The sequence below is a fragment of the Haliotis cracherodii genome, unplaced genomic scaffold, assembly GCF_022045235.1.
Source record: "Haliotis cracherodii isolate W230 unplaced genomic scaffold, xgHalCrac1.p SCAF_11, whole genome shotgun sequence".
NCBI classification, from domain to species: domain Eukaryota; kingdom Metazoa; phylum Mollusca; class Gastropoda; order Lepetellida; family Haliotidae; genus Haliotis; species Haliotis cracherodii.
In genome coordinates, this window is record NW_027266266.1 from 42,334,606 (window position 1) to 42,349,433 (window position 14,828).

At 41.4% G+C, this 14,828-nt stretch overlaps 2 protein-coding genes across 2 annotated transcripts in view; one reads left to right on the forward strand and one right to left on the reverse strand.

Annotated features, from left to right (window-relative positions):
• Positions 1–215: 215 nt before the first annotated feature.
• Positions 216–14,828, forward strand: part of LOC139456522 (septin-4-like) — a 119,588-nt gene continuing 104,975 nt past the window's right edge. Inside the window, exon 1 of the mRNA XM_071238285.1 lies at positions 216–271. The gene's annotated coding sequence lies outside the window, so the exon portion shown is untranslated. The remainder of the gene's footprint in view (positions 272–14,828) is intronic.
• Positions 2,121–6,643, reverse strand: LOC139455109 (S-antigen protein-like). The gene is made up of 2 exons (XM_071236678.1): positions 6,605–6,643; positions 2,121–4,349 (listed from the first exon to the last, which is right to left on the reverse strand). The coding sequence occupies exons 1-2, from the start codon at positions 6,641–6,643 to the stop codon at positions 2,121–2,123; spliced, it is 2,268 nt and encodes a 755-aa protein (XP_071092779.1).

Genomic DNA, 14,828 nt, shown 5'->3' on the forward strand with positions numbered 1-14,828 from the left:
ACAACGGAAATGTTTAAAATTCAAATTACAAAACATTTCCGCCACATTGTGAAACACGTGCCACCCATTCAACCTGCGTTCCACGGAACACAACAGAGAAAGCTGTTGCTCAAGAATCACGCTTATAACGGGGTCAAGGGGTCACAGATCGGCGTGTAGCGGTTGCCTTCATGCTCTTCACTATATGGTTGTCGGTGGCCACGTTCACATGGCTTGCGTAGCGTCTTACATTTCCACTTCAAAACAGAAAAAAATGGAGGCGGACATTAAGGTAACATTTTTCTCAAAATATTTTCTACTTAACTGTCGTTGCTCCGATCTTTGTTTGTTTATTATTCATTTATATAGAGCGAGGTTGATCTCGCTGGTAGAGCATATCTTAAGGGACTGTGGAGTTAGACCAGTGCAGTGAGTACTGAGATCTTATTTTCTCGTTATTTTGACACATGCATATATACACGTGCGTTGTTTGACACTGTGTTTACAAATACAGGGTTCGGGTTATGGAATTTGGGATATTCTCTCACTAACTGGTTTCTTTAAACAATCTCATAAACATACTTATAGCAGAGAAATAAACTTTAAGAATTTCATTGATCAGTATTTTAAATTTATATATTTGCAAAAATGATTGTTTTTGCGTTTGTACGCTTTATTTTAGGAATCGTTAGAGTGGTGATTGAAAGCTTATCTTAATAATGTAAAATAGAGTATTAATCTGAAGACGAAATATGTATGATGGAAATATTCATTGTCCCTGTTTTCTTTAAAATCTAAGAAATACATATTTGTTTGTATACCCACTGATAATTATTCTTGGATTCAAGTAATATTGACATTTAGTCTGATTTATTTTATCAAGCAGTTATTTATTTTTTAAGGCCTTTTTTCTGATGCCGATTGATCGATGGTAACATAGGCACGTCTTGCTTGCTAGACTCGTTTTTGTTAAGGTATATTTATTCCACAGTGATTGTGTGGAACAATTGGCTAGTCCTGTTTGTCTAGACTATGGCGTATATGATAAAATATACAGAAGACAATTATTGGATTATTGGAATAAAACCTATTTCGGTAACTTCAAAGATGAAAGTGTACCTAAATTTTCATTGGCAGTATTGATTTTATGGATTTGTTGTTAGCCATTGTCGTGGCCGTAGATGTTATTGACGTTCATGGTGGTGACATGTGGATAGTTTTGACAATGATCTAATAGTTTATAATGGAAATGTATATACATGTACTTATAGTTGTGATGTTCAATGAGGTCAGACTTGACCATTGTGGATTTGTCGTCGTGGATGTCTGTACACGAATCTTTTATCGTCGTCGTGGATGTCGCAATGTACACTAACGTTATATTGCCGTCGTAGATGTCACAATGTACACTTACGTTTTATTGCCGTTGTAGATGTCACAATGAACACTAACGTTTCATCGCCGTCGTGGATTGCGCAATGTACACAAATGTTTTATCGTCGTCGTGGATGTCGCAATGTACATTAACGTTTTATTGCCGTCGTAGATGTCACAATGTACACTTACGTTTCATCGCCATCGTGGATGGCGCAATGTACACAAATGTTTTATCGTCGTCGTGGATGTCGCAATGTACTCTAACGTTTTATTGCCGTCGTAGATGTCACAATGTACACTTACGTTTTATTGCCGTCGGAGATGTCACAATGCACACTAACGTGTTATCGCCGTCGTAGATGTCGCAATGTACACAAACGTTTTGTCGCTGCAGTTCTTGATGCAGTCTGTGAGGCCACTGATGTTGGCAGTTATCATATTGAATTCCATATGCCATTGCTTAATCAGATATTCCTATATCCTATCCATGGATGCATTACAAATTATTCTGACATTTCGATTAATGGGATCATTTATAAATGGCCTTCATCCTATTCCCACACAAAGCCATACCTTGCCTGGATATTGAACATGTAGAACTTGGATTAATGGACGGACACACGCAAAGACCTGTGGGAACCAGACAGCCTTCTCTAGGGGGTAATGACGTATCGTACTATCGCTCTGTCGCGATATCACGTGGCTATTTCAGGGCGAAATGGCGATGGCCCCTCTCAGCCACTATAATTACAATATTTTATATTTTATGTGAGCCAGGATCTTGTCTTGACCGTTGGACCCTTCGCAGTTCTGTTTTGAAAGTGAGCCAGGGTCTTGTCTTGACCGTTGGACCCCTCTCTGTCCTGTTTTTGAAAGTGAGCCAGGGTCTTGTCTTGACCGTTGGACCCCACCCGGCTCTGTTTTGAAAGTGAGCCAGGATCTTGTCTTGACCGTTGGACCCCTCGCTGTTCTGTTTTGAAAGTGAGCCAGGGTCTTGTCTTGACCGTTGGACCCCTCTCTGTCCTGTTTTGAAAGTGAGCCAGGGTCTTGTCTTGACCGTTGGACCCCACCCGGCTCTGTTTTGAAAGTGAGCCAGGATCTTGTCTTGACCGTTGGACCCCTCGCTGTTTTGAAAGTGAGCCAGGGTCTTGTCTTGACCGTTGGGCCCCACCGGCTCTGTTTTGAAAGTGAGCCAGGATCTTGTCTTGACCGTTGGGCCCCACCGGCTCTGTTTTGAAAGTGAGCCAGGGTCTTGTCTTGACCGTTGGACCCCTCTCTGTCCTGTTTTGAAAGTGAGCCAGGGTCTTGTCTTGACCGTTGGACCCCTCTCTGTCCTGTTTTGAAAGTGAGCCAGGGTCTTGTCTTGACCGTTGGACCCCACCCGGCTCTGTTTTGAAAGTGAGCCAGGATCTTGTCTTGACCGTTGGACCCCACCCGGCTCTGTTTTGAAAGTGAGCCAGGGTCTTGTCTTGACCGTTGGACCCCTCTCTGTCCTGTTTTGAAAGTGAGCCAGGGTCTTGTCTTGACCGTTGGACCCCTCTCTGTCCTGTTTTGAAAGTGAGCCAGGGTCTTGTCTTGACCGTTGGACCCCACCCGGCTCTGTTTTGAAAGTGAGCCAGGATCTTGTCTTGACCGTTGGACCCCTCGCTGTTTTGAAAGTGAGCCAGGGTCTTGTCTTGACCGTTGGGCCCCACCGGCTCTGTTTTGAAAGTGAGCCAGGGTCTTGTCTTGACCGTTGGACCCCTCGCTGTCCTGTTTTGAAAGTGAGCCAGGGTCTTGTCTTGACCGTTGGACCCCTCGCTGTCCTGTTTTGAAAGTGAGCCAGGGTCCTGTCTTGATCGTTGGACCCCTTGCTGTCCTGTTTTGAAAGTGAGCCAGGGTCTTGTCTTGACCGTTGGACCCCTCGCTGTTCTGTTTTGAAAGTGAGCCAGGATCTTGTCTTGACCGTTGGACCCCTCGCTGTTCTGTTTTGAAAGTGAGCCAGGGTCTTGTCTTGACCGTTGGACCCCTCGCTGTTCTGTTTTGAAAGTGAGCCAGGATCTTGTCTTGACCGTTGGACCCCTCGCTGTTCTGTTTTGAAAGTGAGCCAGGGTCTTGTCTTGACCGTTGGACCCCTCTCTGTCCTGTTTTGAAAGTGAGCCAGGGTCTTGTCTTGACCGTTGGACCCCTCTCTGTCCTGTTTTGAAAGTGAGCCAGGGTCTTGTCTTGACCGTTGGACCCCTCTCTGTCCTGTTTTGAAAGTGAGCCAGGGTCTTGTCTTGACCGTTGGACCCCTCGCTGTCCTGTTTTGAAAGTGAGCCAGGGTCTTGTCTTGACCGTTGGACCCCTCTCTGTCCTGTTTTGAAAGTGAGCCAGGGTCTTGTCTTGACCGTTGGACCCCTCTCTGTCCTGTTTTGAAAGTGAGCCAGGGTCTTGTCTTGACCGTTGGACCCCTCGCTGTTTTGAAAGTGAGCCAGGGTCTTGTCTTGACCGTTGGGCCCCACCGGCTCTGTTTTGAAAGTGAGCCAGGGTCTTGTCTTGACCGTTGGACCCCTCGCTGTCCTGTTTTGAAAGTGAGCCAGGGTCTTGTCTTGACCGTTGGACCCCTCGCTGTCCTGTTTTGAAAGTGAGCCAGGGTCCTGTCTTGATCGTTGGACCCCTTGCTGTCCTGTTTTGAAAGTGAGCCAGGGTCTTGTCTTGACCGTTGGACCCCTCGCTGTTCTGTTTTGAAAGTGAGCCAGGATCTTGTCTTGACCGTTGGACCCCTCGCTGTCCTGTTTTGAAAGTGAGCCAGGGTCTTGTCTTGACCGTTGGACCCCTCGCTGTTCTGTTTTGAAAGTGAGCCAGGATCTTGTCTTGACCGTTGGACCCCTCGCTGTTCTGTTTTGAAAGTGAGCCAGGGTCTTTTCTTGACCGTTGGACCCCTCGCTGTCCTGTTTTGAAAGTGAGCCAGGGTCTTGTCTTGACCGTTGGACCCCTCGCTGTTTTGAAAGTGAGCCAGGGTCTTGTCTTGACTGTTGGGGAATATAGAAGATTGGAGGAGGGGGAATGCAATTTGAAAGCAACTTATTAATTTGAATTGAATTTGAATTCTGGAGTCTGTATGTTGGCCTCTTCAAGACTCACGTCTCTAGACTCACGGTTCATTTTGAGTCACATTTGACAGACCATTGTGACATGATATAGCATTGAGCAATGCTCATATTATCAACCTCTAGTTTGTCTTTTCATAGCCAGTATGTCAGCGTCAAATGAATCCTGCAAGTCAAAACTACTTGTGTGACGTAGTGTATCTTCAAAAAGTATTAACAAATGTTAATTATAAATTATGAGAGAATAAGCAATCAATTAACGGTTATGCGTAGAAACTGGTTTCTTAAAAGTTTTTAGCAACAAAATATTTCGTAAAATGTAAATATCTTATCCCTCCATCAAAAAAAATATGTTGAAACATTTTTTATTCTTTTAGGGTCTTATGTGATCGTTTTTTTCTAATTCTGTGGACAAGTACTTTTTAGATGCCATGAAAAGTTACGACAGGGAGGCTGACAGGAACAGACAGGTAGGCCAGTATTAATTGCTATTTTACGGTGCTTAAATACCACCTAAACGTTTCCAAAATACTTGGAAAATCTTTAAGTGCCCACTATGTCTGTGTAGTGACACTATAAACTTCGGCACCTTCTCCCCGAGCTTTCACACGTTAATTTCAGAAACAGCAATTATTTCCATATATCCAAGACGATGTTGTGTTCAATATATTAGGAGGGAGGTTCGTGTGTGTTCGGCAATTATCGGGCAATAGAACCGCCGAAGTATTTACCGCCGGATACCCCCTACAGGTCCGCTAATTAACAAGTGAAACTTGGGCAGATGTCTGTCATTTTCAATGTATTTCTTATCCATGTCAATAAAATACACGACTGCCGCATCAGTCCCAGATGCCGAGATCATTAATTACCAATATATCGCGATAAACGTGATGCTGACCTTGATATGAACTGTTTGGCCTTTGAAGGTCATTTTGCCTTACAGAGTGACTTTTATGTTGTGAATGAATAACTGTTGTATTTATCGTGTTGGCCATCTTGATATCTACATGTTTGTAATTATCACAGTCTGTAGTCTTAGTGTTAGACAGCTTGGGGTTAACTGAACTTGTTTGTTGTCTAACATGGGAGCCAGCAATATCCCAGCTATATGATACTGGCCTGTATTAGTGAGTGAGTTGGGTTTAATGCCGCTTTTAACAGTATTCCAGTTATATCACGGCGTGTCAGCTTAATGTGGGAGGAACGCCCAAAGTGATGCAGGCCTCAGACGTTTACCACTTCGGTGAAACCCACGAGCACGGGTATGGTGCTGACAAACCTAGAAACATAATCGGGGCGAACCAGGATTCGAACCCACAATCATAGGTTTCTGGCGTGCCCAAGGGACGCAACCCTGCACAGCGAATCGCGGCACCTTAGACGACTGGGCCACCCGTGCCTGACTACCCAATCCATGTATGGTCCTGGCCACTTGATAGAGAAATACGAAATATATATTAATATCAATTAACGAAGATAGTTGCATGTGTGCTTAATTAGTTAAAACAAGCATTCCTATTACAAGCAATATTACAGTAATGATGAAAATTGCAAACTGTGCTTTCAAGAAATAACCATTTTGCTAGCGATAAACATCATCATTGAGTTTTGATCACATGGTTACAATTGGAGCTAGAAAGGATTGGCAGGCAGGTGACTGCAAGTTGCTGGATATAGATTTGTGTGCATCTTGAACTCGCGCCATGGTGCTGGATGTACATAACAAGCATGTACCTGACCACGAACTGAAAAAGATATATGTGCAAATGTAGTATTCAAAGCACTACTGACCTAGTTTGAGATGCAGTAAGCAACAATCCCCAAGGACTATAGTCCTGCACCATGACTGTGAATATCTGTATTTTATGAAAACAAAACCATTCAGGGCCCCAGTCCACACCTCTTCCCGAAGCAAGAGAGTTAACCGACTATAAAAGTCCAGTTTCCACCCTTGCCGAATTAGACTGGTATTATGGAGTTAGATTTTGGCTGGACTAACGAGTCAATGCATAGTCCAATCAAAATCACTCACCGAATTCGAAATCCGATTCGTAAACTGTTTTGCAGATTTCGGTCGATTGCAGGATTTGCACAGCATCTGCACCACCAACTCGTCAACAGATGTTTTACAAATCTTTTCAAGTTTTTAATCAAGGTGCTCACGTGATTTGATGTACCTGATTGTCGATAAGATTGTCTTGACTGGGCGCCGCCATTTTGTTTGAAGCAAATGCAAGTGATACGTGAGGTGGAATCTGATTGGTCCATAGGAGAGGAATAGAAGGGACTTAACTCGTAACAACCACTGCTGGTGTTACAATCGAGCCCAGTAATTCCAGCCAAGTCGGCAAGGGTGGAAACTGGACTTTTAAAGTCGGGAAGATGCATTCCACAAAGTGATTGCTACAATGGATGATCGTAAGCTTTCGTTAAAGTATGGGAGTTGGGGCTAAGAACACTTTGTAGAATGGGCCCAGCTCTGTTCCACATCAGTATCAAGAAAAACAATTGAGGCGAAAACTATATTTTGTTATAAAAGATTTCTTAGACTATGAGTTGGTCTGCCTAAGGACCCAGGGCCTCCTTTTCGAACACTGCTGGGGTAGCTGCAAGCAACGATTTTCCTCCATACACAGGTTTATCAAGATGCAACAATGTGATCCTAACGGCCCATATCTGTGTGTGTAGATGATGAGGTAGGGCTATCTTTCAGGTGGATTAGTAAAGGTATTTATTTTATCTTCACTGATTATCTTCTACCTGACCTGATTGATGATACAAACTGTTTACCATGATAGTGAGGATAGTTTTACCTGTATTAAAGCTCAGTGCTAATATATACTATTCAAAAGAAGTTAAAGAAAACCCCATTTTATTCATAAGACTGTACTTATTCTGTCATGGCTGGTGGGTCATATTGCAACACAAAGCATTCCAGTTGTGCGGGGAGCACGGGTGGCCCAGTCGTCTAAGGGGCCACAATTTGCTGTGCAGAGCTGCGTCCCTTAGGCACGCCAGAAACCTATGATTGTGGGTTCAAATCCCGGTTCGCCCCAATTATGTTTCTAGGTTTGTCAGCACCATACCCGTGCTCATGGGTGTCACCAAAGTGGTAAACGTCATAGACCTGCATCACTTCGGGCTTTCCTCCCACATAAAGCTGACACGCCGCAATATGACTGGAATACTGTTAAAAGCGGCGTTAAACCCAACTCACTCACTCACTCCAGTTGTGGGTGTTCTTTCACTTGTAAGCAAGTGAGTGAGTAGAGTTTTACTCCACTTTTAGCAATATTCCAGCAATATCATGTCAGGGGACACCACAAATAGGCTTCACACATTGTGCCCATGTGGGGAATCAAACCTGGGTCTGAAGCGTGATGAGCAAACAATTTAACCACACGGCTAGCCCACTGCCCCTACTTGTTATAAGTAGTATATCTCCAGGTTAATGAATATGGGAACAATATGGTCTCATTAAGAAATAATATAACTGCTTTAATTGTATTCAGTAAATTAACATTCACACACGGTCTGGATGTAAACTGAACAAGTCTAGTGCTGAAGTAGTTAGAGATACTGAATGGAAACTCACTGATGATATGACAGCAAGTAAGATTCGGTAACTGATTAGTATGACTGGAGTTTGACCCCTCTGGTGATTGTGGCTTAGAAAAGATCCCAAGGTATCTATGCTGGTCATAAGAGGTGACATGATGACATGTGGCATCATACTCGACCACATAAATCTTTGCTCACAATATCAATCACTGGATTGTCTGGTCCAGACGTGTATTTACATACCGCAGTCAGATACCTGGAATATTTCTGAGTGTGGCGTTAAACAACAAACACACACACACGTGATAGAGTTTGAACATTACTGGAACCTCATTGTGGTTAGATCTAGGTTTGTGAGGGATTCATGATTTTTTTATATGTCAAGACCAGCATAACTTGGGCATTCCTACACTATGACATACTAGAAACGGAAATGCTGTTCAAAGACTCACTCACTCACTCACTCACTCACTCACAATTGCATAATGCTATTGTTACTATAGTAAACCAACAATACATATAGAACACAATAGAATAGGTACAGAACATCCTCATAGGGCAGGGTTCAAACATAGTGTCTGTAATATATATTTGGCACAGTCTACATTTACTATAGTAACTACACAATCAATACGAGTCGTGCATTATGTGTTGTTTACGTGGAGGTAGGGATGAGTCAGGGTTATTGTTTTTCTCTGTATGTTTTCTCAGTATGTCCAGATTAACCTGAAACACGGGACAGACACTCTTTCATCTGTGTTTACTAATGGTCTGATATACTGACAGTTTCCCCTCATTCACTAAGCCTCTGCTTCACATTAGTACCGACATCCAGGCCAGACAGAGTGTTGAGGGCTGGGTCTTTGCATGTTAACATTCATCCCAGACTAGTTGTACTTGTTGTACAGGGACAGGTATCAGGTATAGCTAGGACCATGATTGGGGGATTTGTGTAGTTGTTGTAACCACAGGCCTGAAGACCAGCTGATAAATATAGGTAAGTCAGGCTTATCAGCATTTGTATGATTAAGTATAAAGTAGGCCGCCTCCATATTGTAGTGGATAAAGCGTCTGCCCAGAGTGAGTAAATTTGGTGGTTCGATCCCCAGCCTTATCATACCAAAAATTATTAAAATATGGCACTTGTTGTTACCCTGCCTAATGCTTGGCATTAAGGGGATATTCATGTTAAACTGTCATGCACGCACACACGACGCACGCACACACTACATCAGGTGATTTACTTTTCACAACAGAATCCAAAGGTACCTGATTTTGAAAAAAAACTGCTAATTATGCCACAATGATTCAAGAGTGGGAGTTGGGAGGAATTTTATTTTTGTTGTTTACCTTGATGTGAAAAAAAATATTCCAGTCATCTGTGTGTAGGTTTTTGGACATCATACGTTTTCGGATGGCCATGTTTATCGCTATGTATTACTCATGCTATAACGGGTGATGTAGCATTACTCAGACATTGTAAATACTCAGATGATGGCTTGTTTTTAAGAGAAAGTTGTCTTTTTTAAGTGAATGAGATGGTGTTTGGTGGTGAGGTAGGCAGCAAAAAAAATCTAATAATTAATTTATTATTGTCTGTTGCACATAAATTAAAATATATGTATTTCCTGAAACCTGATCAATTCCTTATTTCACATGTGATGTGGAAAGTATTACATGTCTTGTGGGGTCATTTAGGAAACTCATTAAAATATAGTTTCTGAGAAATTATAAAAATATCCTGCTTCCTGGCAACCATGGTTAATTATTCATTTCATAAACCTGGTATTAATGTATTTCTTATTTTTGCTTTTTAACCTACACTACTGCCTAAAAGTTCATTCCCCTAACACGCGTTGAGAACGCATGTAACACGCATGTGACACGGGTGCTCAACGGGTTGCACACGGGGTGAGCACCCGTTGCACACGGGTGTGCAACGGGTGTGCATCGCGTGTGCAACCCGTTGCACACTCGTGTGCCACGCGTGTAACACGGGACCGGGTTCCAGTTGAAGTTGACAAAATTATCAAATGAATAGTGAGATAAAACAAAACAGTGAGATGTGAAATTTGAGTTAATGAGCGGCCATTGAGCTGTGTTCACCAGACCGTAAATACAAGGTCGGCCCGTCTTAATTAGTGTTCGGTTGTTAGACTTTTATGGCATGAACCATTCCACTAGGGTCCCGTCTAGCCATTGTGGCTAGCCGACAGTAGAACAGTAGTGAATTTAGATGCAAGTTTATTGCTAGGGGAACCCCCGTGTTGACACGATTGTCGCGGGTTGGTAAATGTTCGCCATTAATAAAATGATTGTTTGTGGATTTGCGAACATATTCATTTGCCCACACGAGTCATTCCATTTGATTGCAAATATAACGTTTTTCGTTCGCCAAATGTATACTTTAGACAGTACAATTATGATATAGCCGTCACCACTACTAATGTCTCATTATTTCACGTAGGAATATGTCCCATTTCCCCACACCCCACTTTCTGTTTTGTATTTTGAAAGAATAAATAAAAGAAGGTTTTGTGTGGGACACTTTTATACTAATTATAAGAGGATGTTGTAAATGAATATGAACAGCCATGCTGTCTGACTGTTGATAGAATTTGAGATCTTCACAATCACCGGGTGTGACCATGTAGACAGAATCTCGTTAGGGTTTGTGATTTTTACATTTGCCCAATGACCATAGTGAGTATTGCTGGGGATACCAAACGTAACAGTTTATTATTAGAGGTTGTGAGAACCTATACCATGTAGATAGGATATATTTAGGATTTTAATCCTTCTTTGGGAGGCATTTAGAAGTTGGAATACTACGTTAGGATAAGATTTATGGGTGACTCTAATCCTTTCTTTCTCTGTGGGTAATCCTTTCACGTTGACTGGAGGAAGTCACTCAACCAGGTCATGACATGTCGTGAGTTTACTCACTAACTACTGTGAGCGTTTTTGGCATAACATCTTTTCTTGTATAAACATAGAAACGATGCTCACTCACTGTTAATCTTCTGCAGTTTGCTGGCAAAGTGGGGATAAACCTCAGTGTCAAAGACGATTAAACTTAGTTCGAATCCCTGTTTATATGTGACATCTCCCAAATGGGGACATGTTCATAAACTTGGCAAGTGATGATGAATTTTAATATTAATATTATTATAGTTTATGAAATTGTTAATAAAACTTTAATAAAATTGTGCTTCACTCTCACGAAAAATAAATTGTCTGTGAGTAAATTTATATGTCACGTTTCATCGGCATTTTTCAGTGATATTGGGACTACATGAAACATGGCTGGTTTTACATTTCTGATACAGGTGCTTGACTGACTGAGTAGTTCATGATCAATTAGATATGTTTAAATCAGTCAAGTTTGCAACAATAGATGAATAAGTTGATACATTTGGACCGCAGTTACCGATTAACAACTTAAGACATAGAGACAGGGAGGAGATATATAACCAAACCTATGGTCCTGTTGAGACAGTTGACAGTTAGAACGCTGGATTAAATGACATTAACTAATTTGAACATTCCCCAGTAATATCATAAAATACATCATAACTCATAACAGTCCGAGAAACAGCTTCCAGCCATATACTAGTATTGAAGGGACACTCGCTTTTGACAGTTTAAAAATAAACTCATTTTAAGGTGCTTGGCAGGTCAAAACTGACCTCCCTGAATATGTTTTTTAGGTTTGACAGCAACTATGCTTGTGGATTTCAGAGATAGACATGATTTGTTAGCTAGATGTTATTACAATAAGCGAAAATGTCTTAAAAGTCCACAGTTTGTTTAATAGTACAAAAAGTGTGTTATAGATGTATCAACGTTTTCTTTTATTGAACATAATATTTGCACTATATTGCTGTTAGCTGTAAATAATCTAGCCTCCCCATGTACGTAACTTACATATATTTATGTATGACCAGAACAGCAAATAAAGTTCTGGTAGAGAGGTACCTCGGAGATTTAACGTGCGCTTTCCGACTTAAGCCTATCTCGCACACGGGGAAGCACTTATACTATTAGGGTAAAAAGCGTAATGATTAAATAAAGAAGTGCACCCCCCCCCCCCCCCCCGAAAAAAATATAAGTTTACAGCCTATTGTAATAAAGTTAAAGGGGTTGGGGTTTGGCTGGGTGGGAGTGGGTGATAAAAGAATATTCAATAATATGGAAAAGTTTGGGCCTGGGGGTGGGGGGCAAGCGTGGGAAGGCACGGCGTCGGCTGGCGAGCATGTGTGGCTAGAAGTCTAGCGGCGGTATCCTTCTAGTAGTCTCTTAGTCAGCTTCTCATCCTGGGGGTTGGGATTCTGGTAGAGACTCTTGGCAAGGAGGGCGGCGGTATTGGCGACGAAGTGGTTTGAGGTCGGTACGCCACTACTCTGGAAGAAGTAGTACAAGTCTGTGTAGTTTGTGATGTCGTACTCGATGTCCTGTCCCCCATTCTTGTGCACCATGACGAAAGGGACTCCTTGTTTGGCGTAGAGATGTTCCTTTGGGGTGTTGATCTGGTCAACCTTGTGATCCGGCCGGGCCTGGTAGTGGTTGATCGGAATGTCTGACTTTTCCACTAGTAATTAAAGTTCTTTGGTATGACCTCTTTTATCCCTGCTGACGTTATCCTAATGTTCAATTTCAGTCTGCCTCACCAAGCGTAAGAAAGCATTGTACATGTTCTGATAAACCATACTGATGCAATTAAGCAAATGAATATTTGCTGTGGGCAAATATCTATTTTCTATATATATATTTGTGGATATGAAACATTCTAGTTAATTGTGGATACACTGGGCAGACAGAATTGTGTTTATTTCCAGGCCATCCTGATCGTCGTTTACTACTATAAGGTGTATGTTTTGATGCAAGATCAAAGGCGCCGCACAGCATTTATTAGATAACAGACGGGGTCGTCCGTTTCGCTTTAAACAACCACCCCACCCTGTCTGTAGGAGTTATATAATCGGTGCGCAAATAACTGTGTCAAGTCCACTGCTGGGCTGATGCGGTGTCAGTGTCAGCGATGAACATGAATGCTCAAATTATAGACCTGTAGCACTCACAAGTTGCTCAGCCAAAATATTTGAAAAGTGTATATTCAATTCTCTGATAACAGCAAATATAACCTTAGAAATAGATTCAACATACAAACAATCAAATGTAGAACACAGACCTATGCTTAATAATAATTTCTTCTGGATATGATCAACCTGCGGAACCCTCTATCCGATGAAGTAACTAATGCTCGCTCATTAAAAGAAATCAAATCATTAATTAATCGTTCTGATGCAATTACTAATAATTTTGACTTCAAATATTTTCATAGATCATGCCAAATTGTCCACTATCGCCTTAGGCTCGGCTGCAGTGACTTAAACGCTGATAAGTTTAGACGACATGTATCAGACATACCAGACTGCACTTGTGGATATCACCTTGAAGATGCAATTCACTTTTTCTATAACTGTCAAAAAATACGATCATATCAGAAACACTGTGTATTTCTACACACATGGGTATGGTCTAAAAATGATATTACGTGGCAGTAGTTAAGCAGTTCTACAAACATGACTCTTCTTAAATCAGTTCACGACATCATTGTCAAAAGCAAAAGGTTTGAGTAGCTTAATTTTATGCACGTAGTAAAGGAAAACTGCGTTACCTTATTTCACAGACACCACTTGCTTCAGTGTATTGGCTTCGTGTATTTCATTTGTGCATTTTGTATGTTTATGTTCATCACTCTCTTATATATATCCAGCTGTTGTTAAGTTGTTACCTGGAGTGGTATTACATAAGCAAGTTTTGCTTGTTTACCGATCCAGATTTCTTTTGAAATAAAAATACGTTTAAGCCAACACAGCTAACCCTAAAACACATGATTGTAAACTATTCACAAAGGGGCACTAATCTCTGGCTTCTTCTCGGGTGTCGGACTCAAACTCAAACTCATTTATTCTTAGAATAACATGACATACAATTATCTACAATTTTTATTATGTACAATTTAACAAAAATAATAAAAAAAGGATACGTGGACACTAATACAATTTACCAATTGTATTGTACACATTGTTAAGGAATTTAGATAGGCCTTTTAGATATCTTACACTGTTAATGGTCATAATTTTCTTAAATGTTTGGAAACTTAAGATATTGCTTATTTAAGAGTTCATATCGCCGTTGGTGAAAAGCTTCACATTGGAATAACTAATGCAATTCATCTCCCATAGCGATAGATTCACAGAGTGGACACTGGCTGTCTTCCCTGGGAATGTTCAGCCATCGACCTGTTTCAACTGGTAATCCTTGGTTAGAAAGTTCTGACTTTAATTTTGAGAGCAGTAGATATTTCGCAAATGAAGGTTGATTCTTCAGGTAATACGACCTTTGGATTTCCGCTTGGGCTTTCCAGCTGCCGTGAGTCAATTTGCTCGTTAACGCAACCGAGCGTGACAAGAGACTGGGCTACCAGTCTGCAAGGACAGCTAAATAAGCTTACGCATTTTTGAAAACTGATTGGTTACCCGTGATCTATGAAGATTTCAACAAAGGGCGCATGGTAATTAATTTCTTCAGCCTAAACAAACAGACAAATAACGGCGAAAGCTCATCGGATGTCGTTATTTGGAAATACCCCTGATGGTTACAGTTTAATAATAAAAAAGTATCCCTGAGTGAAAGCATTTGCGGATTTCGGATTGCGTGGATGATACAATTACTACTCCCTTGTTGTCATCCACATTTTCTGGTATAACCCTACACTTGTGTATTTGTCGTAATTCACTTGCTGCTCAGTTAATGAATTTATAACATGTATAC